Here is a 23,131-nt window from a genome sequence, read left to right as displayed (position 1 = left end):
AAATGAATGCAAGATTAGAGAGGTTATGCTTCTCTTATATAGGACACTGGGGAGACCGCATCTGGAGTACTGAGTGCAGTACTGGTTGTCATCCTTATAGAAGGATATTAATACTTTAGAAGCAGTTCAGAAAACGTTTACGAGACAAGTATCTGGAAGGAGTGGATTGGATTATAAAGAAAGGTTGGATAGGTCAGTCGTCTGGAGTTTAGAAGAGTCAGGGTGACATAATTAAAACATATAAGATCCTGAAAGGACTTGACCAGACAAATGTGGAAAGGTCATTTCCTCTTGTGGGAGAATCTCAAACTTAAGGTCACAGTTTAAAAATAAAGAGTGGCCTATTTAAAGCAGAGATGAGGAACTGTTTTTCTCTGAGGATTGAGAGTCTTTGGAATTTCCTTTCTCATGTGGTCTCCTGGATATAGGAAGGATGTTGTGAAACTGGAAAGGGTTCAGAAAAGATTGACAAGGATGTTGCCAGGGTTGGACGATTTGAGCTATGGGAAGAGGCTGAATAGGCTGGCACTGTTTTCACTGGAGCATTGGAGACTGAGGGGGTGACCTGAAAGAGGTTCATAAAATCATGAGGGGCAGACATAGGGTAAATAGACAAGGTCTTTTCCTAAGGGTGGGGGAATTCAAAACTAGAGGGCATAGTTAAAGATGAGAAGGGAAAGATTTAAAAGGGAACTAATGGGCAACCTTTTCACATAGGGTGGTGCGTGTATAGAATGAACTGCCAAAGAAACTGGTGGAGGTGGGTTCAATTACAACATTTAAATGGCACCTGGATGGGTATATAAATAGCAAGGGTTTAGTGGGATATGGCCCAAATGCTGGCAAATGGGACTAGATTTATTTAGGATATCTGGTCGACATGGACAGAAGGGTCTGTTTCTGTGCTTATATCTCTATGACTCTAAAAGATAGTGGATGCAGAATCTTCAAATATTTTTAAGGTAGAAATAAACAGTCTTGATTGCTATGGGAATGTAAGATTATTGGGAATATGCAGAAATGTAAAGTTGAGGTTAAAATCAAATTAGCTGTGATCTTATTGAATAGGGAAGTAGAGTAGCCTTGTTCCTTGCTCATATGTTGACATCTTCAATTGATTCAGTAATTACAGATCTTTAGAAAGGAATGATCCAGATGTCTCCATTAGAAATATACTTTTAAAAGAAATAGCAAATTGTATCTTATAGTACATTAATGATTGCTTTATTGTTACTTAAATGCATTGATTTGAAAATAAATTTTTCATGGATAGTTTATTTTGAATATTCCTTTCCCAGAAGTGGACAGTCAAATGCGTCACATGGCAATAGCCAGCCTTTTTATGGAAGTGTTAATGATGCTGAATAACACAAGTATTACATCAGCTGAGTCATTACGAGAGAGCTTGCGGTCATGGATTGAGACTAAGGTGTGCTATAATCTATCACTACCACTACTGACTGCAACTTGTCAAAGTCTAGCATCTGTTAAACATATGGCTGAAACGACTGAAGGGTGCATCATGGCTTATTTCAAAGAGGGTAAGCAATTTGTGTATGTTTGAATTTAATTGAACTTAAATTAAAACACAATTGGATTCTGTTCTTGTCTACAAAAGTTACTCATTATTCCAGCATGTTCTGGACTGCAAATATAATTTAGTTTGTAGTAGAAAAAATATCTTCTTAAATACCGATTCCAAGTCCCTTCATTCTTACCTCCTACAATTAGTGCAAGACTGTAGACTCATTTGACACTGATATTAAGATCATTCAATAGCTGTCACTACTTCATCCCTCCCGTCCACTAACTCATTGGGCAAACCTCCTAGAGTGCTCCTTCCTTATCTAAGTTCTGCCCTGGTATCTTTCTCTACTTTTCTCATACCCCTCTCATACCTTTTCTGAGTTCATCAAATCGTTGAGATCCACTTCATGTTCTTGATCCTATTTCCACTAAATTGCTGCTTACCCAGCTTCCCCCTTAATCCCTATGGTAGCTGATGAAATAGCTCTGTCTTCAGGTTATTATTATAGTTGTAAAGATGAGCTACACAGATTTTAATTTTTGTCATCTCATTGTTATACCTGAGACCTTTCAAGGACTAAAATGATTATTGGTCTAAAAGGCAGTAAATCGGATAAATACTACTCATGTGACATAATTAAAACATATAAGATCCTGAAAGGACTTGACATTGGTGGATGTAGAAAGGTCATTTCCTCTTGTGGGAGAATCTAGAACTCAGGGTCATAGTTTAAAAATAGAGTCACCTATTTAAAGCAGAGAAGTGGAACTATTTTTCTCTGAGGATTGAGTGTCTTTGGAGTTTCCTTTCTCAAAAGGCAGTGGTTGCAGAATCTTTAAATATTTTCAAGGCAGAGGTAGATAGATTCTTGATTATGTCGGATTATGAGAGATATGCAGAAATGTAGAATTGAGGTTAAAATCAGATCTGCCATGATTTTATTAAAAAGGAACAGCCTTGATGGTCCGAGCTGCTTACTCTTGTTTTTTGTTCATATGTTGAAATTTTAAATTGATTCCATATACAAATTTTTAGAAGGAAATGTTCCAGATGTTCCACTAGGTGGTGCAAAGAGAACACATTTGCAAAGTAGTGGTATGTTCACCAGGCACCTTTATTAAGACAGAATGGAAATCAAACAATTGTCAAATTCAAATTAATTTCAACAGCTGCAGTATTTGGCTATTGTATTAAAGTAAAACACTGTCTATTGTCCTTCCCCCTCCTCACCCTAGTTCTAAACTTCCAGCTCAGCACTGTCCCCATGACTTGTCCGGACTTGTCCTACCTGCCTATCTCCTTTTCCACCTATCCACTCCACCCTCTCCTCCCTGACCTATCACCTTCATCCCCTCCCCCACTCACCCATTGTACTCTATGCTATTTTCTCCCCACCCCCACCCTCCTCTAGCTTATCTCTCCACGCTCCAGGCTCACTGCCTTTATTCCTGATGAAGGGCTTTTGCCCGAAACGTCGATTTCGAAGCTCCTCGGATACTGCCTGAACTGCTGTGCTCTTCCAGCACCACTAATCCAGAATCTGGTTTCCAGCATCTGCAGTCATTGTTTTTACCTCTATTGTGAATGAGCCTGGCTGTAGGATAGGGATAACTTTATTGTGGGTTTACTATGTTAAGAGAGACATTATGACTCTAAGAAGGGCCTTTGATTTCAGGTTTTTATGTTTACAACTTTCTTGGCTGCAAGTTTCTTCACAGATTGATTTTTTTTTTACTGTTGATCTCCTCATTAATTGTTTCTTTACTATTGGTTAATCTATCTTTGTTACCACTTTATCCTGCATTTCCTTGTTAGTGCCTTTTAAGGAGCCAGAAATACACTATCCATTTGCTTGCACTGGGTAGGCCTTCTCCACTTTCCTCTTGAGACCAGAACTCTCCACATCAATCCCACTGCCAGCAAAGCTTTCTTTATTACAGCCTTTCAGTCACTGTAACCTACCATAGCCATCTTCTGCTTCAGAGTATGGACAAAGGCACCTAATGTCAAGTCACCTATGCCATCTGTGCAGGCTGAGACCATCTTTGCTGTAATGTGCACATGCTCAACCTTTGCCAGCCATCTTGCGACAGACTTCAGGCTTAAAATGACTACTGTGATCACCTGACGATAGATTGAAACATGTGGAATCAGTGAAACTGCACCAAAATTACCACATTATCTAAAGATTTCAAAACCAGGCAACAAAGCATCAAAACATTTGCACCTCCTGCTTAATTCGTACTTATTTAATAATTTCACACATTGGGAGAAGAAAGGCTTGCCTGCAAGCTATTTAGCTTTGAAAGACAATGTGTCTGGACTCAGGAGTTTGCAAATAAACACTATTCGAACTGCTAATTTTGAGTAGTAGAAGAGAAAAAAGTGTATGGATTGATAACTTGCTCCTTATCATCTTTGAAGACAACACCCAATTAATAAGTGAATTGCGGGACAAAATATTCAATGAGAACTTAAAGTTATCTACAAGTTTTGCCACTGCTGAGGATGCTTGGTTACAATTAAACAACAGTTATTGAATTGAATTGAATTTATTGTCACTTGTACTGAGGCACAATGAAAAGCTTTGTCTTGCGAGCAATACAGGCAGATCACAGAGTTAAGTAGCATAGATAGTAAATAATAGGTAAACTGTGGCAAAGCAAAAACACAGATACAGGTGAATGCTAAGAGTTTGAGAATCCATTCAGTATCCTAACAACAGTAGGGTAGAAACTGTTACGAAACTGACTGGTGCATGTGTTCAGGCTTCTATACCTTCTCCCCAATGGTAGAGGTTGTAGAAAAACATTGTCAGGGTGGGATGGATCTTTAAGAATGCTGGCAGCCTTTCCTTTACAGCGGGCCTTGTAAATGGATTCTATAAATGAGAGATTGGTCTTTGTGATTGTCTGGGGTGAGTTCATCACTCTCTGTAACTGTCTCCGATCTTGAATGGTACTGTTGCCATACCAGGTAGTGATACATCCAGACAGAATGATCTCGATGGCGGACCTATAAAAATTGGCAAGGGTATTCGCCATCATACCAAATTTCCTCAGCTGCCTGAGGAAGAAGAGACATGGTTGGGCCTTTGTAACCAGTGCAGCCACATGAAGAGTCCAAGAAAGCTTGTTGTGGGATGTCCACTCCCAGGATCTTGAAACTCTCCACTTGTTCTACCTCTGTGCTGTTAATGTGTAGGAGAGCATGAGTAACATCCTGCCGAAAGTCAATAATGAGTTCCTTGGTTTTGCTGGCATTGAGAGCTAGATTGTTCTCACCATTTTTCCAGGTCTTCCACCTCCCATCTGTAGTCTGTTTCGCCGCCATCTGAGATTCAACCAACTATGGTGTTATCATCAGCGAACTTGTAAAAGGCATTAGTCTGGTATTTAGCGACGCAGTCATGGGTATACAGTGAGTACAGTAGGGGGTTGAGTACGCACCCTGGAGGGCTCCAGTGTTGATTGTTAGTGAGGATGAAATATTGTCCCCAGTCTTCACTGACTGTGGCCTGTGGGTCAGGAAACTGAGGATCCAGTTGCACAGAGTGGGGCTTAGTCTGAGATCACCAAGCTTCGTAATTAGTCTCGAGGGGATAATAGTGTTGAAGGCTGAACTGTAGTCAATGAGTAGGATTCTTACATAGCTGTTCTTGGTGTCAAGATGTTCTAAGGAGGAGTGAAGGGCAAGTGATATGGCATCTGACGTGGATCTGTTGTTTTGATAGGCAAATTGGAGTGAGTCAAGAGTAGTGGGGAGGCTGGAGTTGATTAATGCCATGACCAGCCTTTCAAAGCACTTCATGACCACCGAAGTTAGGGCCACTGGGCAGTAGTCATTGAGACATGCTGCATGAGCCTTTTTAGGCACAGGGATCATGTTGGCCCTCTTAAAACAGGCAGGGACAATGACCTGCTGCAGAGAGAAGTTGAAAATGTCCAAGAAGACTTCTGCCAGTTGATCTGTGCATGCTCTGAGTGCATGGCCTGGTACTCCGTCTGGTCCCATTGCTTTCCTTGGATTCACACAAAGTTAAACTGATCTGACCTCTGATGCAGTGACTGTTGGGATAGGTTCGTCAGGACTTGTCGGAATAGGTGTTACCTCTCTATCGAAAGTCTGCTCAGAGCGAGCATGGAAGGCATTGAGACGATCTGGAAGGGGTGTGTCATCGTCTGCTATTTTGAACGTCTCTTTTTGGAACCTGTGATGTCATTCAGTCCTTGCCATCGTTGCCGGGTGTCTGTCTGGGTCTCTAGTTTGGATTGGTATTGGTCCTTGGCTGTCTTAATGGCTCTGTGAAGGTCATACTTGGATTCCTTATATTTGAGTGGGTCTCCTGATCTGAAGGCCTCATGCCTGGTTTTCAGCAGGTTCTATATATCCTGATTCATCCAGGGTCTCCTGTTGGGGAGCACATGGGTTGACTTCCTCAGTATGCAGTTCACCATACACTTGCTGATAAAGTCTGTGACGGTGGTGGCGTTCTCATCCAAGGTACCTGCAGACTGTTTGAACATGGTCCAATCAGCTGATTCTAGACAGCACCGGAGTTGATCCTCATATTCCTCTGACCAGCACTGGACCTGTATCCGCAAGGGGGTCTCCTGCTTGAGCTTTTGCCTGTAAGTCAGGAGAAGAAGCATGGCATTGTGGTCAGAATTCCCGAAATGAGGGCGGGGGATGGATGGTAGGCATCCTTCACAGTGGTGTAGCAGTGGTCTAAAATGTTCAGGCCCCTGGGTGGAGCAGGTAATGTTCTGGTGGTACTTGGGCAACATCTTCCTTAGATTGGCTTGATTGAAGTCACCAGTCACAATAAACAGGGTCTCATGGTGTTCCGTCTCCAGGGTGTTAGTGGTGGTGTACAGCACATGCAGAGCTTCCTCAACCTTTGCTTCTGGCGGTGTGTACTCAGCAGTTAGTATAGCAGCAGTAAATTCCCATGGTAGATAGAAGGGGCAGCATTGGATGGTGATCTCAGGTTAAAAAAACTTTAGGACCTAAATGATTCTAATAAGGACTTCCAATTTGTGTGGGCTTTATTCATCCTGCATGTACACTGCTTTTAAACTTATTACCTATGTTAATATGTGTGTTTGTTCCATTTTATAATCTTTTCTAAGGATTAGTAGGTAATAACATTTCCATGTCTTTCACCCAAAAATACTTTGCAATTGGCTCCTTCATTTTAATGTAGTTCACTACTACTTGAATTAATTGATGCTCATCATTTTCAGTACTGCATGAACAAAGATTTGAGGTACGTTTTCATTTTCCACTCCAAATTCCATTCCATACTAACTCTATCCTCCCTTACGACAGTTGGCATCATATTGAGCACGGCATCATGGGCTGAAGAGCTTGGGGTCTGAAGGGTTGTACTGTTCTATGTTCTAAGTAAAAAGAAAGTGAGGACTGCAGATGCTGGAGATCAGAGCTGAAAAATGTGTTGCTGGAAAAGCGCAGCAGGTCAGGCAGCATCAAAGGTGATGATTCCTGAAGAAGGGCTTATGCCCGAAATGTCAATTCTCCTGCTCCTTTGATGCTGCCTGACCTGCTGCGCTTTTCCAGCAACACATTTTTCAGCTATGTTCTAAGTAAGCCAACCTGTTTACAATCTTAGTGTTACACTTTCCCTCAACATGAGCTTTCAACCTCATTTCAAGGCATCACTATTCCTATCTATGTAACATCACCCAGCTTCATCTCAAATCAGCTCATCTGCTGTTGAAACCTTTTACTATTCTAACATGTTGCTGACCGGTCTCCAACATTCTACCTCTGTAAAATTGAGATCATTCAAATGTTCTGCTGCCCGTGTCTTAACTTGCACCTGATACAATTCCCTGTCACCCTTGCACTCACTGACCTGCAATGGTTTCGAGTCAAATAACAGCTTTAAAAATAGTCATCCTTCCTTCCAGATCCCACAATGACCACACATCTACCTGTCTGTAATTTCCTCCAGCCCCACAACCCACCAAGATTCCTACACTCTATTTCTAGTCTCTTCTTCATCCCCAGTTTTAACCATTCTGGTATTTTATAAAAGTATTTGTTTATGAAGAGTTGGTGTCACAGGCTGGGCTGGGCGAGCATTAATTGCACATTGTCTAATTGCACTTGAAAAAGTGGTGGTGAGCGGTCATCTTGAACCACTGCAGTGCTTGATGTGTAGGTACATTGCAATTCTGTTTAGGATTGCAGGATTGCAAAATCCAGGATTTTGACACAATGGCAATATAGTTCCAAGTCAGATAGGTATGTGGCTTGGAGAGAACTCACAAGTTGTGTTCCCATGCATCTTCTACCCTTAATCGCCTAGCTGGAGGAGGTATGGTTTTGATAGTGCTTTTAAAGGAGCCTTAGTGAGTTACTGCACTGCATCTTGCAGATGGTACTCACTTCTGCCACTACATATCTGTGATACAAGGATTGATTGTTGAACGTGATGGATAGCATGTCAATCAGGTGGGCTACTTTTGATTTTAGAGAGTTCGAAATCACAGTGCCCAATGTAAGTAATCAACAATTTATGGAAATTTTCAGATAGTTTATTGAGAAGATGGTACATTAGTTAACGGATAAAGAAAGTATGCAGCCATGATAATTGGGGATGGTTCACTGATACCAGAGGACAAAGAGGCATTTGGCGTGGGATATGCTGACCTCATTTAAGTGTTGGGAGCAGCATCTGAGTGTTAGGGAACTTTTCCCTGGTCTTCCTTTATTTTTAATGCTGTTCTGAAACACCTTGGGTATTTATTATGTTAAAGGTGCTACGTTAGGATACATAGCACGAGTAGGGCATTTGACCCCTTGAGCCTATTCAACCAATTTATAAGATCATTGCTGATCTGATTGAGTACTTAATTGTATTTTCCTGTCTACCTGCTATATCCTTTGACTCCCTTGTCGATCACGAATCTCTCTAATTCAGCCTTAAAAATATTCAGTGAACCTGCTGCTTCTGATGAAGAAAGTTCCACAGACTGAAACTCTTCAGAAAAAAATCTCAACTCTGTCTTAAATGGGAGTACACTTTTTGTTTGCACAAATGCTTAATATTTCATCTAGAAATATTTCTTGTAAGAGTATATGTTAGTTCCATTTATCCACAACATTGTATCTACAATTCCAGACAAAGCCTGGGAAACTCTTAGTTGTTCCCAGCATTTTTACAATTAATACTAAGCAGTTTTCATTTTATTTAATATATCCCAACTTTTAATTTGAAAATAATTCCACATGAGCAACATATTTGTATACTTGATTTGTAACAAATCAGATTTTTATTTTAACTTTTTTTATTGTTTCAGTAACTAATTTTTTTTATTATCTAGGAGCATGTCGAGATCAGTATTTTGGATGGGGACCAATTTTGGTATCTCTTCAAGTACCAGAGCTAACAGCAGAAGAATTTCTCAAAGAGTGCTTGAATTTAGGAAGTTACTTGACACTTTATGTGTATATTCTTCAGCGTTTGAACATGGAGCAGACTCTATCCAATGAAATGAAAATGCTGGTTCTGCTTAGCAAGTGGATAGAACAAGTCTTTCCTTGGTAATATTGATTTGATTATTAAATTATTTAAATAATCCAAAAGTTTTAAGTAATTTTGAAAGAACTTTCATAGGTTTTTCTTTCAAATTATAATTGAAATTTCAGACTAATGTAAAGGTGTTTTAATTTGCACAGAACTATAATTGTGTCAGGAAACTTGTATGAAATATGCATATCAGATTTGCAAGCCAGCCTCTCTGATTTACTTTCCATCTTCCAATTCATTTTAATTGAGTAGTTGAGAAATTGCACATTATAATTTTTCTGTATATTTGATTGTGGTATAAAATGAAAAACGACTGATTTTAAAACCAAGGACCGGGGAAGGAATTGCACTTTCACAAACATGTTACTGGAACTCTGTCAGTTGCATTTATGCTGTTGTTTTGCAAGCTTTGGGGGAGGACGGTTAAAAAGGAAAGGCACCTGGGTATGTGTGTGAGAGATATGAGATTTAGCCAGCAACAGGTAGCTGATTAATTTGTGCAATTGTCACCAGTTGTGGATGCCAGAAGTTATCAGTCTGATGACAGGTCTCTGGCAGCTGGGAGGTGAACAGCTTATGGGTGTGAGTACAGTAGAAGTTTCTAGGATGCTAGAAAAGCAAGTTCTATATCTTTAGCTTGCTGCAGTAAAAATAACCAAAGCCTGAAGAAAGCCACATGTTTTCTTTCACAAATTGCTGTAGCTGTTGCCTTTAATCATTATCTTAGAGACTTTGTAATCAGTGTACTAATCACCCTGTGCCACCTGTAAAACAAAATGAAAGAACCTGGAGAAAAGAAATCAAAGGACTGAAGGTTTGGGAAGCAAAAGAAACATCTCATCGAAACCTGTGGGGTGGTGCTGTTGAACTACGTTTACCTAGCTTGTTTTTCCCTCCATCCATAGCACCCTTTTTTTGGGTTTCTGTGTCTGTCCATTTGTGTGTTTAGGTGTTTCACCTAGTAGAGTTATAGAGATGTACAGCACGTTCTTAGTTCACAGTTTTCTTTACCAGTGGCTAGAACTTATTTATCGTAATAAATAGTAATTTTTGTTCAGGATAGGAACGTGGATCAATGTTTTCTGTTAACTTGATGCCATCAGACAGGTGTATTGGGGACTTTGTGTGCTTTGAGTAAATCATTCACGTTTGAAGCGATACCTGGAGTTATGAGACCTGAGAATGACCGTACTTCTAAAGTGGATTGTGACAGCCTTTCAATTTACACACTTGTTGTTTCCACTGTCAAATAGATAATGGAATAAACATCAAACAAAAATGCTAAAAGAAAGATTTAAAATTAGGGTAACTACAGGAAAGAGTAAAATTTGAATGAAATATCAAAGGTGTTGAGACAAATGCAAGTAGAAGTTTGAGGATGAAATTATGTGCAATGTGTAAATCTGTAAGTTGCTTAGAGTTGATACTACAACAACTAAAGTATTGTTGACACTGGTGCAGCTTGAAATGTATTGGGAGAGAGTGTTGGTGCTGAAAACACACAAAAGGGAATTTGATAACACTTAATTGAAGATGGATTTGTTTTAATACAAAAAAAATCCATTTCAAACTTTAGGAATTATAGCTACTAATCTGGTAGATATTCAAGTGAGATTTTACGTTCTATTGAAAGTTAACATTGTTTTCTTTCTCAAACAGCAATACAAATGATGAGGCTAAGCTCTTCCTGTGGTGGCATAAAATATTGCAATTAGCATTAATTCAGCTTGAGCAGAACGATGTCACTGCATTGGAAATTTTGATCAGGATACTAAGTGCATTTCAAATGAAGCAAAGTCATCTGGCAGAGGAGAAGCTCTCTTCCGGACTTCTGGGAGCTATTGGTCTTGGAAGGAAATCTCCGCTCTCAAACAGGTGGGCATATTGTTTAAAGTTTAAAAAATATACGTTTGCATTGTAATTTTTGCCTCTGTCTTCAGTGACAAACGTATAAATCAATTCTTTTAGGTATGGAAAGATCACAGCATCAGTCTAACTTATTAGGTTCAAGAATGTATTTTTTACTATTTAATTCATATATAAATAATATTTTACCAAGCTGTGTTCAAAACTAGAAATGATTAATATATTTCACTGAGAAAAGGTAGGATATATATTATAAATTTAATTGCTTTAGTGTGCTTTTTAAGCCTATTTTCCGAATAATATTTCAAATTGTCTATTTGATATTCCATGGTTATAGAATTCATAACAGTTATGAAATATTTTGCAAATTATAATTCTAATTAACAATTGTTTTCTTGAATATCTTATTTCAGTGTGAGAAAGTTCAAAGGAGTTATAAACCATTCAGTCAACATTTACACAGTTTGATATAAATCACTTCCATGCTTTTGTATTTCCAGCATTTCATGTTTTCAATCCCGTGCTTGTCTCTTTTCTAATGCTAATAGAGGTGGCTGGCATTGCCCAGTCCACGGTGAGTTAAAATAGGAACATATGAAATGATTATTTGGTTGGTAAGGGTTACAAATATATATGAAGAGAAAATGAGGTCTGCAGATGCTGGAGATCAGAGATGGAAATGTGTTGCTGGAGAAGCGCAGCAGGTCAGGCAGCATCTAGGGAACAGGAGAATCGACGTTTCGGGCATTAGCCCTTCTTCAGGAATGAGGAAAGTTTGTCCAGCAGGCTAAGATAAAAGATAGGGAGGAGGGACTTGGGGGAGGGGCGTCGGAAATGTGATAGGTGGAAAAAGGTCAAGGTGAGGGTGATAGGACAGATTGGGGTGGGGGCGGAAAGGTCGGGAAGAAGATTGCAGGTTAGGGAGGCGGTGCTGAATTTGATGGATTTGACTGAGACAGGCTGGGGGAAATGAGGAAACTGGTGAAATCCGAGTTCATCCCTTGTGGTTGGAGGGTTCCTAGCCGGAAGATGAGGCGTTCTTCCTCCAACCGTCGGAATGCTGATAGGGGAGGGGAGGGTCACGGAGGGAGTGGTCTTTACGGAATGCTGATAGGGGAGGGGAGGGTCACGGAGGGAGTGGTCTTTACGGAATGCTGATAGGGGAGGGGAGGGTCACGGAGGGAGTGGTCTTTATGGAATGCTGATAGGGGAGGGGAGGTCTTTACGGAATGCTCCAAGGCCCCAAAGGAAACTTCCATATCCGCCACAGATTCACCTGTACCTCCACACATATCATCTATTGCATCCTCTGTACCCGATGTGGCCTCCTCTATATTGGGGAGACAGGCCGCCTACTTGCGGAGCGTTTCAGAGAACACCTCTGGGACACCCGGACCAACCAACCCAACCACCCTGTAGCTCAACATTTCAATTCCCCCTCCCACTCCACCAAGGATATGCAGGTCTTTGGACTCCTCCATCGCCAGACCACAGCGAAACGACGGTTGGAGGAAGAACGCCTCATCTTCCGGCTAGGAACCCTCCAACCACAAGGGATGAACTCGGATTTCACCAGTTTCCTCATTTCCCCTCCCCCCAGCCTGTCTCAGTCAAATCCATCAAATTCAGCACCGCCTCCCTAACCTGCAATCTTCTTCCCGACCTCTCCGCCCCCACCCCAATCTGTCCTATCACCCTCACCTTGACCTTTTTCCACCTATCACATTTCCGACGCCCCTCCCCCAAGTCCCTCCTCCCTATCTTTTATCTTAGCCTGCTGGACAAACTTTCCTCATTCCTGAAGAAGGGCTAATGCCCGAAACGTCGATTCTCCTGTTCCCTAGATGCTGCCTGACCTGCTGCGCTTCTCCAGCAACACATTTCCATTACAAATATATATACAACGTTGTAAATATTCAGTAAAGGAGCTGAAAGTAAATTTGTACATCAGTCTACAAATAGAAACTCAGTTTCTCTTCTGAGAAACTGCCTGACCTACTTAGTATTTCTCGCACTTTGTGTTTTATCCCAAATTTCCAGCATCTGCAGTATTTCACTTTACATATATATGAAATGTGACTCTCTTTACACATCTGTATTCTCGAAATGTGAAGTTCGTAGTCTTTCTAATTAAATAGTTGTTGGATACCACAGGATGTAAACATTGCTGAAGAGATACTAAGTCGAAGCTTTTGGTCTTGCATTCGTCAAGACTGATACTCAAAATGGAAGAGGAACACCAATTTATACAGCATGAGAAGAAAGTGCTGATTGGTTGAGCATGGTTGGCATGGAGATGCAGCAGGAATTGTTAACGATCAATCTTAGTTGAAAATCCTCAGACTTGACTGGTACACTCTAATTAGTCAGGGTGTTTCCTGGAGGAGTGCAGCTAAGATTGACCTTCTCTGACTCTTTCATCAATGAAAAGGGTGCAATCTATGGCAAACTCTTTTGCCTACATAGAACCAGATCCACTACGTCAATATGGAGCTTCTAAATCCAATGCATCATACTCCACACCTAACTGATGATATTGAATTAGTGTTTGATGTGATCCTTCACAGTCAGGACTATTGAGTAAATATCATTCAATTCACAAACTCACATCTAATATTGGACATTGTATTCTGAGGTTTACAAACATTAACTATTTGAGCATTATTGGTGTGTTATTAGATTAGATTAGATTAGATTACTTACAGTGTGGAAACAGGCCCTTCAGCCCAACAAGTCCACACCGATCCGCCGAAGCGTAACCCACCCATTTCCCTACATTTACCCCTTTTCCTAACACTACGGGCAATTTAGCATGGCCAATTCACCTTACGTGCACATCTTTGGACTGTGGGAGGAAACCGGAGCACCCGGAGGAAACCCACGCAGACACGGGGAGAATGTGCAAACTCCACACAGTCAGTTGCCTGAGTCGGGAATTGAACCCGGGTCTCTGGCGCTGTGAGGCAGCAGTGCTAACCACTGTGCCACTATCCTCTACAAATAGTCACAGGGACAAAAAGATTCGATTTCATGTGAATTTAAAAACCCACACAAAACAAGAATTGAATTAAAATTTCTGATTGTTTTGTTTTTACAGGTTTCGAGTGGTGGCACGATGCATGTCAGCTTTCCTATTGGTACAGCTTCCTGCAGAAAACTGCATTCGATTAAAGCCTAGCTCAGAACTGCAGCTATCTCCCAAAGCACAGCTGGTATTGAGAACCTGCACAATGAATTCACTATTGCATTTCCTTTCTCATAAATAATAACAGTTAAGGAAGGCAATTCACCCCATCAGAATTCTCCTGTTGAGAAGTGTTTTACACTATCATCCACCCTAAAACTGTAGTATGTAATTAGTGAATGATTTTCCTTTATTATACTGTATCAGGAGTCAGCTCCATATGTTGATAGCTGATTGTTAGACCTGAGACTTTCGCAGATTTAAAATGGCTTTGTGAAAGAAAGAAACATGGACCTAAAATATTTGCAGGAGTCATCTGATCAGAGTGAGGCAAGCTTTGTGAGGCACATGTGGAATAAATTAACCTGTCTGCACTGAAATAACCGTTTTATTGAAGGATATCAAAACCAGACAACTGAGTTAACATTAAGAAATTCACACCTCCTATTTAATTAATTCTTGTATATAATTTCTCTCTTTTCTTCTTTCTCTCTCTCTCTCTCCATCTTGTAAAAAGCAGTTAATGAAGAAGACACAAAAATATTTACAGGCTCTGCTACTGATGTATCTACAAGTAAACAATGAAATCAACGATGGTTTCTGCTTTCAAATCTAACACCTCAAAGACTCTATGGCCCACTTAGAATCCCTACAGGGTGGAAACAAGCCCTTTGGCCCGACAAGTCCACACCGACCCTGCGAGAATCACCGAACCAAACCCATTCCCCTACATTTACCCCTGACTAATGCACCTAACCTATACAACCCTGAACACCAGATAATTTAGCACAGTCAATTCACTTAACCTGCACATCTTTGGACTGTGGTAGGAAACCAGAGCACCACGCAGACACAGGGAGAATGTATACACTCCACACAAAGAGTCGCCCAAGGCTAGAATTGAACCAGGGTCCCTGGCACTGTGAGGCAGCAGTGCTCAACACTAAGCCACTGTGCCGCCCTGCTTAACCTTTATTTTTCCCTGTCTGTACCCAGACATTCTCCCTTTTAAATTTATTATTTGTGTGGTGCATTCCTTACAAAGTTTCTCAGTTATAAAATTTCTCTACTTTCACTCAAGGAAACCTTTGTGGTTGGATCTCTCATTTCCAGAGAGCTACGTTTTAAATGTGATAACTGCTTAAAAAGAAATTAAAAGTATGACTGGGGAAGTTTAAAACACACCTTTTTTCCCAAATCTAACAATGACATCTTTCTCTGCGATATTATTGCATCAATCCCAGACCACTCGAGCAGTTTATTTTTAAGGCAGTTAGATGATATTAATTCATGTAATCTTTCAGCATGAAGATACCGTTTGGGACCAGGCCTGACCCCCTGGAAACATTTTAAGGAGGTAGCCTAGACCCTAACTTTTTTTTAGTTAAAAGGCAGATGTGGAGTGGATATTTCAGGTGTGATGCAGCTGGTCAAACCACACAGCTTTGAGCAAAACAGAGTTTATTTAAACACTACAGTTGAAACACAAACAAAAGAAAACGGAATTTAGAATAGTTTAACACCATGGATATCCAATCTCTCTACACCTCCATGCACCATGACCCAGGGCTCCAAGCCCACCGTTTCTTCCTCTCACGACGTCCCCAACAGTACCCTTCCACTGACACTCTCATTCATTTGGCTAAACTGGTCCTCACCCTCAATAATTTCTCCTTCCAATCCTCCCATTTCCTCCAGATGAAGGGAGTAGCCACAGGCACACACTTGGTCCCCAGCTATGCCTGTCTCTTTGATGGCTTTATCTTGCGGAGTTACACCGGCACCATTCCCCGCTACATTGATGACTGCTTCAGTGACCTCCCATGAGGAGGTCAAACAGTTCACCAACACATTCCACCCCGACCTTAAATTCACCTAGACCATCTCTGACACCTCCCACCCCTTCCTAGACCTCTCCATCTCCATCCACGAGGACTGACTCAACACTGACATTTTTTACAAACCCACCGACTCCCACAGCTACCTGGATTACACCTCCTCCCAACCTACCTCCTGCAAAAATGCTATCCCTTATTCCCAATTTCTCCGCCTCCACCGTATCTGCTCCCAGGAGGACCAGTTCCACCACAGAACACACCAGATGGCCTCCTCCTTTAAAGACCAAAATTTCCCCTCCCATGTGATTGAAGATGCCCTCCAGTGCATCTCATCCACGTCCCGCACCTCCGCCCTCGAACCCCATCCCTCCAACTGCAACAAGGACAGAACTCCCCTGGTCCTCACCTTCCACCCCACCAGCCTCCCCATACATCGCATCATCTGCCAACATTTCTGCCACCTACAAACGGACCCCACCAGGGATATACTTCCCTCCCCACCCCTATCCACTTTCCGCAAAGACCGTTCCTTCCGCGACTACCTGGTCAGGTCCACACCACCTAACAAGCCACCCTCCCCCCGGTGCCTTGCCTTGCCATGCCACCGCAGGAATTGCAAAACATGTGCCCACACCTCCCCCCCCCCCCCCCCCCCCCCCCCCCCCCCCCACCTCCATCCAAGGTTCCAAAGGACCCTTCCACATCCATCAAAGTTTCACCTGCACTTCCACACATCATTTATTGTATCTGTTGCTCCCGATGCGATCTCCTCTACATTGAGCAAACTGGACGCCTTCTCGCAGATCGCTTTAGAGAACATCTCCGGGACCCCTGCGCCAACCAACTCCACCGACCCGTGGCCAAATATTTCAACTCCCCCTCCCACTCTGCCGAGGACATGCAGGTCCTGGGCCTCCTCCATCGCCACTCCCTTACCACCCGATGCCTGAAGGAAGAATGCCTTATCTTCTGTCTCGGGACCCTTCAATACCAGGGCATCAATGTGGACTTCACCAGTTTCCTAATTTCCCCCCCTCCCCAACTTATCCCAGTTCAAACCTTCCAGTTCAGCATCGCCCTCATGACCTATCCCACCTGTCCATCTTCCTTCCCACCTATCAGCTCCACCCTCCTCTCCAAGCTATCACCTTTACCCCCACCTCTATCCACCCACCTCACTCTCACTCATCAGCCTCATTCCTGATGAAGGGCTCCAGCCTGAAATGTTGATCTTCCGGCTCCTTGGATGCTGCCTGAACTGATGTGCTTTTCCAGCAACACACTCTCAACTCTGATCTTCAGCATCTGCAGACTTCACTGTCTCCTATTGGCAAACTTAACTGACCTGACATAGCAACTTAACTAAGGAGCTGTTCCAATTCCTGTAACATCCCACAAAAAAAAACCCTTGGCAATAGATAAATTCAAACACAGGTTCTTATAGGCAGGAAAGATTTCAGAGACAAAAGTCAGTCAAGAATCATCTGCTGAAGCTTGGAACCTTTCTCTGGACTGTAGCAGCTTCTGCTACAACTTAACTAGCAGCTTCTCAAAGGATAAAATAACCTTTTTAAAATGACAGCATTATCACAATGCCTTGGTCACTTCCACCTTCAGTAGCAGCAGAAACTAAGTACAGGAAGATACAATGCCTCAATAATAATGATATTGACTAGAATCCATAAACCCAGGGTTATGTTCTCGGGTCACAAAAACAGAAATTGCTTGGAAAGCTCAGCAGGTTTGGCAGCATCCATGGACAGAAATCAGAGTTATGGAGACATGAGTTTGAATCTCACTGTGACAGACAGTGAAATTTGAATTCAATAAAAATTTCATTTAAAACATAGCTTAATACTAACAACCATTGTAAAGTCTGTAGATTTTCCTTTAGGCAAGGATATTTACCATCCTTACTGGATCTGTCATTTAGACAGTTAAGGATGGATAATAAACGTTGGCCTAACCAGCAATCCTAACCTCCCATGAACAAATAAAAATCACTAGTAGCCTGCTTGTAGTTACTGTATCTCCAATGTATGTAATCAGTAAGTATGAAGCCCAGGCTATGTCTGAGATATTATCACATTGTAAATAATAATGCTCATAAACCTCTTCAGAACTGGGTCACTGGGCTCAAACATTAATTCTGTTTTCTCTCGACAGATGCTGCCAGACCTGCTGAGTTTCTACAGCAATGTCTGTTTTTGTTTCAGATCTTCAACATACACAGTTCTTTGTTTTATACTTGTATAGTTTGTGTCTTTGCACTAAGTGGAAAGGTCCTTTTCACATCTTAATTTAACCCATTTTACATGTCTCTTTTTCTTTCCTCATTAACAATTCACAATTACCCAATTAACCTATTAACTGGACCACTAATCACTGGCTGTCACTTGAAAATGGTTTGTTTATTCCTACTCTTTGTTTTTGTCTGCCATCCAGTTCCCAATCCATGTCTGTATATTACCCCAGTCCCATCCATTTTAATTTTAACATGCTAATTTCTTAAATCTTCTGAAACCCCAGGTAAACCACATCGACTGGCTACCTCTTATCAACTCTACTAGTTACATCCTCTCAAAATTCCAGTAGAGTTATCAAATTTGATTTCCATTTCACAAATCCTTGCCAACTCTGTAAACCTGTCACTGTTTTCAAGTGCTGTGCTATTAAATCTTTTATAAGGGACTCTAGCATTTTCACTACAATTAATGTAAGGCTAACCAGTCCAAAATTCCATGTTTCATCTATCTATTTTTTAAAGTAATTGGATTACATCAGCAAGTTACAGTCCAATCCATAGGAGCTGTTCTAGAGTCTATAGAGTATTGCACCAATGCATCCATTATTTCTCTACTTTCTTAAGTAACCGGGAATGTAGATTATTGGGTGCTGGGGATTTATTGGCCTTTAATCCCATCAATCTTTCAACACCATGCCCCTACTAATACTGATTTCCTTCAGTTCTTCCTCCTCACTAGACCCTGTGTTCCCCAACATTTTTGGACTTTTTTTTATTCAACTGTAGTGGTCCCATAATATATGCAAGCAAAAGGGTTCATTGTATTCCACTTACGATATCAGCTATTGAAGGCATTTTGTTTTCATGTAATGCAATCAAGAGTTCACCTATTTAACAAAGTATATTCACCAGCTGATCCTGAGGATGGGAATCCTGCAGCACATAACTCAGCAGCTGATCCCCAAAACCTGTCCATAATTACATGGCACAAGGCAGTATATGATGGAATATTCCCCACTAGCCTGGATTAGTCAGAAAGGCTTAGAGATTTACAATGCAGAAGGAGGCCCATAATGTCCATATTGATCAAAAACAATCATCTAACTATCCTAATCCCGGTTTTTCAGCACTTGAATGACTAGGTCTCACTCTAAAGCTTGATACCATTCAGTACGAAGCAGCTCATTTGGTAGGCTTCACATCCACAAAAATTCAATCCATCTCCTACCAACACTCAATAGTAGCTTCCTGTAGCTTCTGTGCTGCAGAAATTCCCCAAGGCTTGTTAGACAGCACCTTCCAAATCCATGTCCACTCCCTATCTATCCAATAAGGATAGTAAATACATGAGAGCATCACCTGCTGCAAATGTGCCTCTAAGCCACTCACTATTATGATATGGAAATCTGTCGTTGTTCCTGCACTATAGCGTGTTAAAATCCTGGAATTCAGTCTATACCAGCACTCTAGCAGTTTAAGAAGGCAGCTTCCCAAGAGCAACTACCAATAGATAATAAATGCTCCCTCATCCAGGAAAGCCCATATCCACTGAACAAATAATAAAATCGTAAAATCACTACTAACCATTTTTACTTTGCCAACTAAGTAGTTTTAATATAAGCAATATTTCTCAATTGTGAAAGATGTTATTCTGTACTTCAAAGAATTATTTTTCTTTTTCTTTCTCTATTTCAGGCCCTGAATGGACTTGAATCAATGTCATTGAGCAAGTATGCAGATTACCAAGAAGAAATTTCACAGGCTACGTTATTTATCAAGAACCCAAACTATTGTCTTTTGGATGGCAACAAACTATTAGCTATTCTTCTGAATTTCCTTTACCCTGACACACACTATCTGGACATTATTCGCTAAATATTTTGCCACAGCAGCAAGTCCAATATTTTCATTAAAATGAATTCATAAGAAAAATGGAGAGTCAGTATCTCCACTGATGGAATTTTAAGTAAATTACTACATTAATAAATTAGTTCAGGTTATTAGCTTGTTTAATAAGAGCTCTTTACAGAAATTCTTTAGAAATAAACAAACAGTCATTGTTAAAGGATATCAGCCTACTACTTGATAATCCACAGTTTTGTATTTATGTACTAAAATCTAATGTGTAATATCAGTGAGTTTCAAACATTTCTATTGTTGATAAAGCATATTCTACATCCTAAGTCCCCTGTTATGAAATAATCAATTAAATATTGCACCTTGCATCCAACAAATGAAGAAAAACAAATTAACTGGTGCAAGTAAGGATATGAGCAACAGACATTCGGGTGAAGTTTTGGTTATAATGGAAATTACAAAGCCAAAACAGAAATGTGGTAATTAGTTGACTTTAAAAGTAATCAATCATCTATTGAACCCATTCTTAAATGTTCACGTGATCTGTCTTTTATCTGCTAATTTTGCTTGTGCATTCCACAGCCTTGTAACCCTTAGTATAAAGAAACAAAACTCTTGTTCTCCATCTTTGATTTTTTTCAATTAGTCTTAAACCTTGTTTTGGACCCAAGAATCACAGGAAGTAGTTTTTATGTATTGTGTTCCATTCCTTTCTAATTTCAAATGCCTCTATCAAATATCCGTAATTTATTGAAATTATATTTGAAGAAAAGTTGTTTTCTGAATGGATAAACTAAACAATTTTTTATTCTCAATTATCAGTTACTTGAAGTGGAATTCTGTGGTTAAGTATCATTAGTCTTGAAATTATCTATGGAAATGCAATGAGTAATTAATATATTCACTTGGAATCCAGATCTCTGCTATTTTAAATGTGAAATCATTTATGTGTATTCTTTTTTAAAATGGGCTTCTTTAAAATAGCGCTTTGAAATCAGAAAGTAGCAACAGGCTTTCTGTGAGTGCCTTTATCTTTTCACATGTAAGCACATGATGCAAATAAACTATAATGTACTTTTAATTTTCATAAATATTTTGACATTCAGCTGATGGTATCAAGATTATTTAACAAAATATGTTGTGACATTATAGGTGCCATATCATCTGAAAATTCAATATATTGAATATTATACTAATAAAGTTGAAGACTTTCATTATTACATAATGAATGTGCAGTGGCAAACTGGACTTGTATGCATATTCACCTGGGAAAATGATATAATGTTAGTCAAACTATACCTTTTTTGTTAAAATGACATTCAAGTTAATTAATGAATTGTTAATGATAGTGAATCTCAGATGCTATTAGTTATGGAACAAGAAATAGTAAACTCATAACAGTCAAGATCTAAATTGGGTAAATTAGTTTAATAAACGTTTCATGAACCAGATAGTAATGCGTTCAGCAACTACAATATTCCTCAATGAATGCAGGAAAACATTTTGTCACAAATTTATGTTTTAAAATATCTAATTCTAACTGAATATTTTTTTTGTTTAAAAAGTCGAGCTGTTTAAGTGATTTAATCTGTATGATTCAAGTTATTGAAAGCACATATTGGATGCTGCTATTTGTGATGTGATGCTCTTCATTTTACAGAACTGAGTAAAATTGAGTTCAAGTGAAATCAATGGTACCTTCCACAATGTGAAGGATTTCTTGCACTCTTTCTTTAGACATTCAACTTCAAAGTCTTTTTTTTACATTGGTATTATTTTGATGGAAGCTACTGCTAGGCTGATGTTTGAAGTGTCAAATAAGATTCAGTTAATACTTAAAATGTGCAATATAATGCTTCTAAAGTGGCTCTTCCTGTAAAAAAATGTTTTTTATGAAATTGGAAGTACATGTGTATTTGATATTTAATAACTGTACATTGACAATGATCTTTATCAAGTGTGGTTTTATTTTTGAGCAGTGTTGTATATAAGCTACATTGTGGTCTTTTATTCTTTTGTGTTCTTAAACTTTGAATCTTGATTGTTAATGTACAGTCTGAAAATACAGAAAAAAATAAACTTGTTTCCTTTCTAAGTGTATCAATGTCTTTCCCTTATGATTCAAAGTGCATTTCTGAAGTGAAAATGATTTTGTTTAGTTTGGTAGAATTAGGTATTTTTACTCAAAACATTAACTCTGCTTTTTTCTCTACAAAATTAACAATCACACAACACCAGGTTATAGTCCAACAGGTTTATTTGGAAGCACTAACTTTTGGAGCATTGCTCCTTCATCAGGTGGACAACCACCTGATAAAGAAGCAGCATTCCAAAAGTTGGTGCTTCCAAATAAACCTGTTGGATTATAACCTGGTGTTGTTTGATTTTTAACTTTGTACACCCCAGTTCAACACCGTCACCTCCAAATTTTTCTCTACAGATGGTGCCAGACCCACTGAGTTGTTCCAGTATTTCCTGATTATACTTGCATGTAAAATGTCTATTGACAGCGATTCATTCTTTTATACATATGATAGTCATCACTTAGTTACAGTATAGAATTGTAAGCTTGTATTTACTCACAACTTGTTTGCAGCAATCTAGCCAATCTATCTATTGCCATAGCCCTCTTCAGCATTAGGGCTATCCAGTAGAACAGAGCTACCCAAACTGGGTGTCCGAATACCAAGTGGGTTCCTGACCTCCAAGGCAGCAATGCCAAGGGGTTTCAATTTGCTTAAAATAGCAGTGCCCCTGCTCTAATGGGTCCCTATTCTCACGACCCATTCTCATACTTTTTACTGAGGTATCCCAACAATGTTCAATCCTCGATATGGTATCAGAGCGGGGAAACAGTTTGGGAAGCACCACTCATGAATATTCTGAATTCTCAGAACTAAAAACAAAAAATAGTTTTCTCTGCCTGGAGCAGAGACCTTGCAGAAATCATGGAGTAATCTTTGGGACCCCAAACAAGGATGATGAACTGTGAAGTACTTCTTGTTTCTATCTCAAAATGACCCTGATTGTGGCGACAGAACACTTCTATAGTATC

The 23,131-nt window shown here is 40.0% G+C and overlaps 1 protein-coding gene across 2 annotated transcripts in view; it reads left to right on the top strand.

The window, feature by feature from the left end:
* Window positions 1-22,176, top strand: part of epg5 (ectopic P-granules autophagy protein 5 homolog (C. elegans)) — a 147,892-nt gene extending 125,716 nt beyond the window's left edge. For both annotated transcript variants that reach the window (XM_043687752.2, XM_087989528.1), the window contains 5 exons: window positions 1,299-1,541; window positions 8,881-9,100; window positions 10,746-10,961; window positions 14,050-14,164; window positions 19,915-22,176. In XM_043687752.2, coding sequence (XP_043543687.2) covers window positions 1,299-1,541; window positions 8,881-9,100; window positions 10,746-10,961; window positions 14,050-14,164; window positions 19,915-20,094 — 974 coding nt within the window. In that variant the 3' untranslated portion in view covers window positions 20,095-22,176. The remainder of the gene's footprint in view (window positions 1-1,298; window positions 1,542-8,880; window positions 9,101-10,745; window positions 10,962-14,049; window positions 14,165-19,914) is intronic.
* Window positions 22,177-23,131: the final 955 nt, after the last annotated feature.

The sequence above is a fragment of the Chiloscyllium plagiosum genome, unplaced genomic scaffold, assembly GCF_037043375.1.
Source record: "Chiloscyllium plagiosum isolate Xiang-an unplaced genomic scaffold, Cpla_swu_hap1 HiC_scaffold_1, whole genome shotgun sequence".
NCBI classification, from domain to species: Eukaryota; Metazoa; Chordata; class Chondrichthyes; order Orectolobiformes; family Hemiscylliidae; genus Chiloscyllium; species Chiloscyllium plagiosum.
The sequence above is the reverse complement of the archived record's forward strand: the minus strand, read 5'-3'. Positions and strand labels throughout refer to the sequence as shown.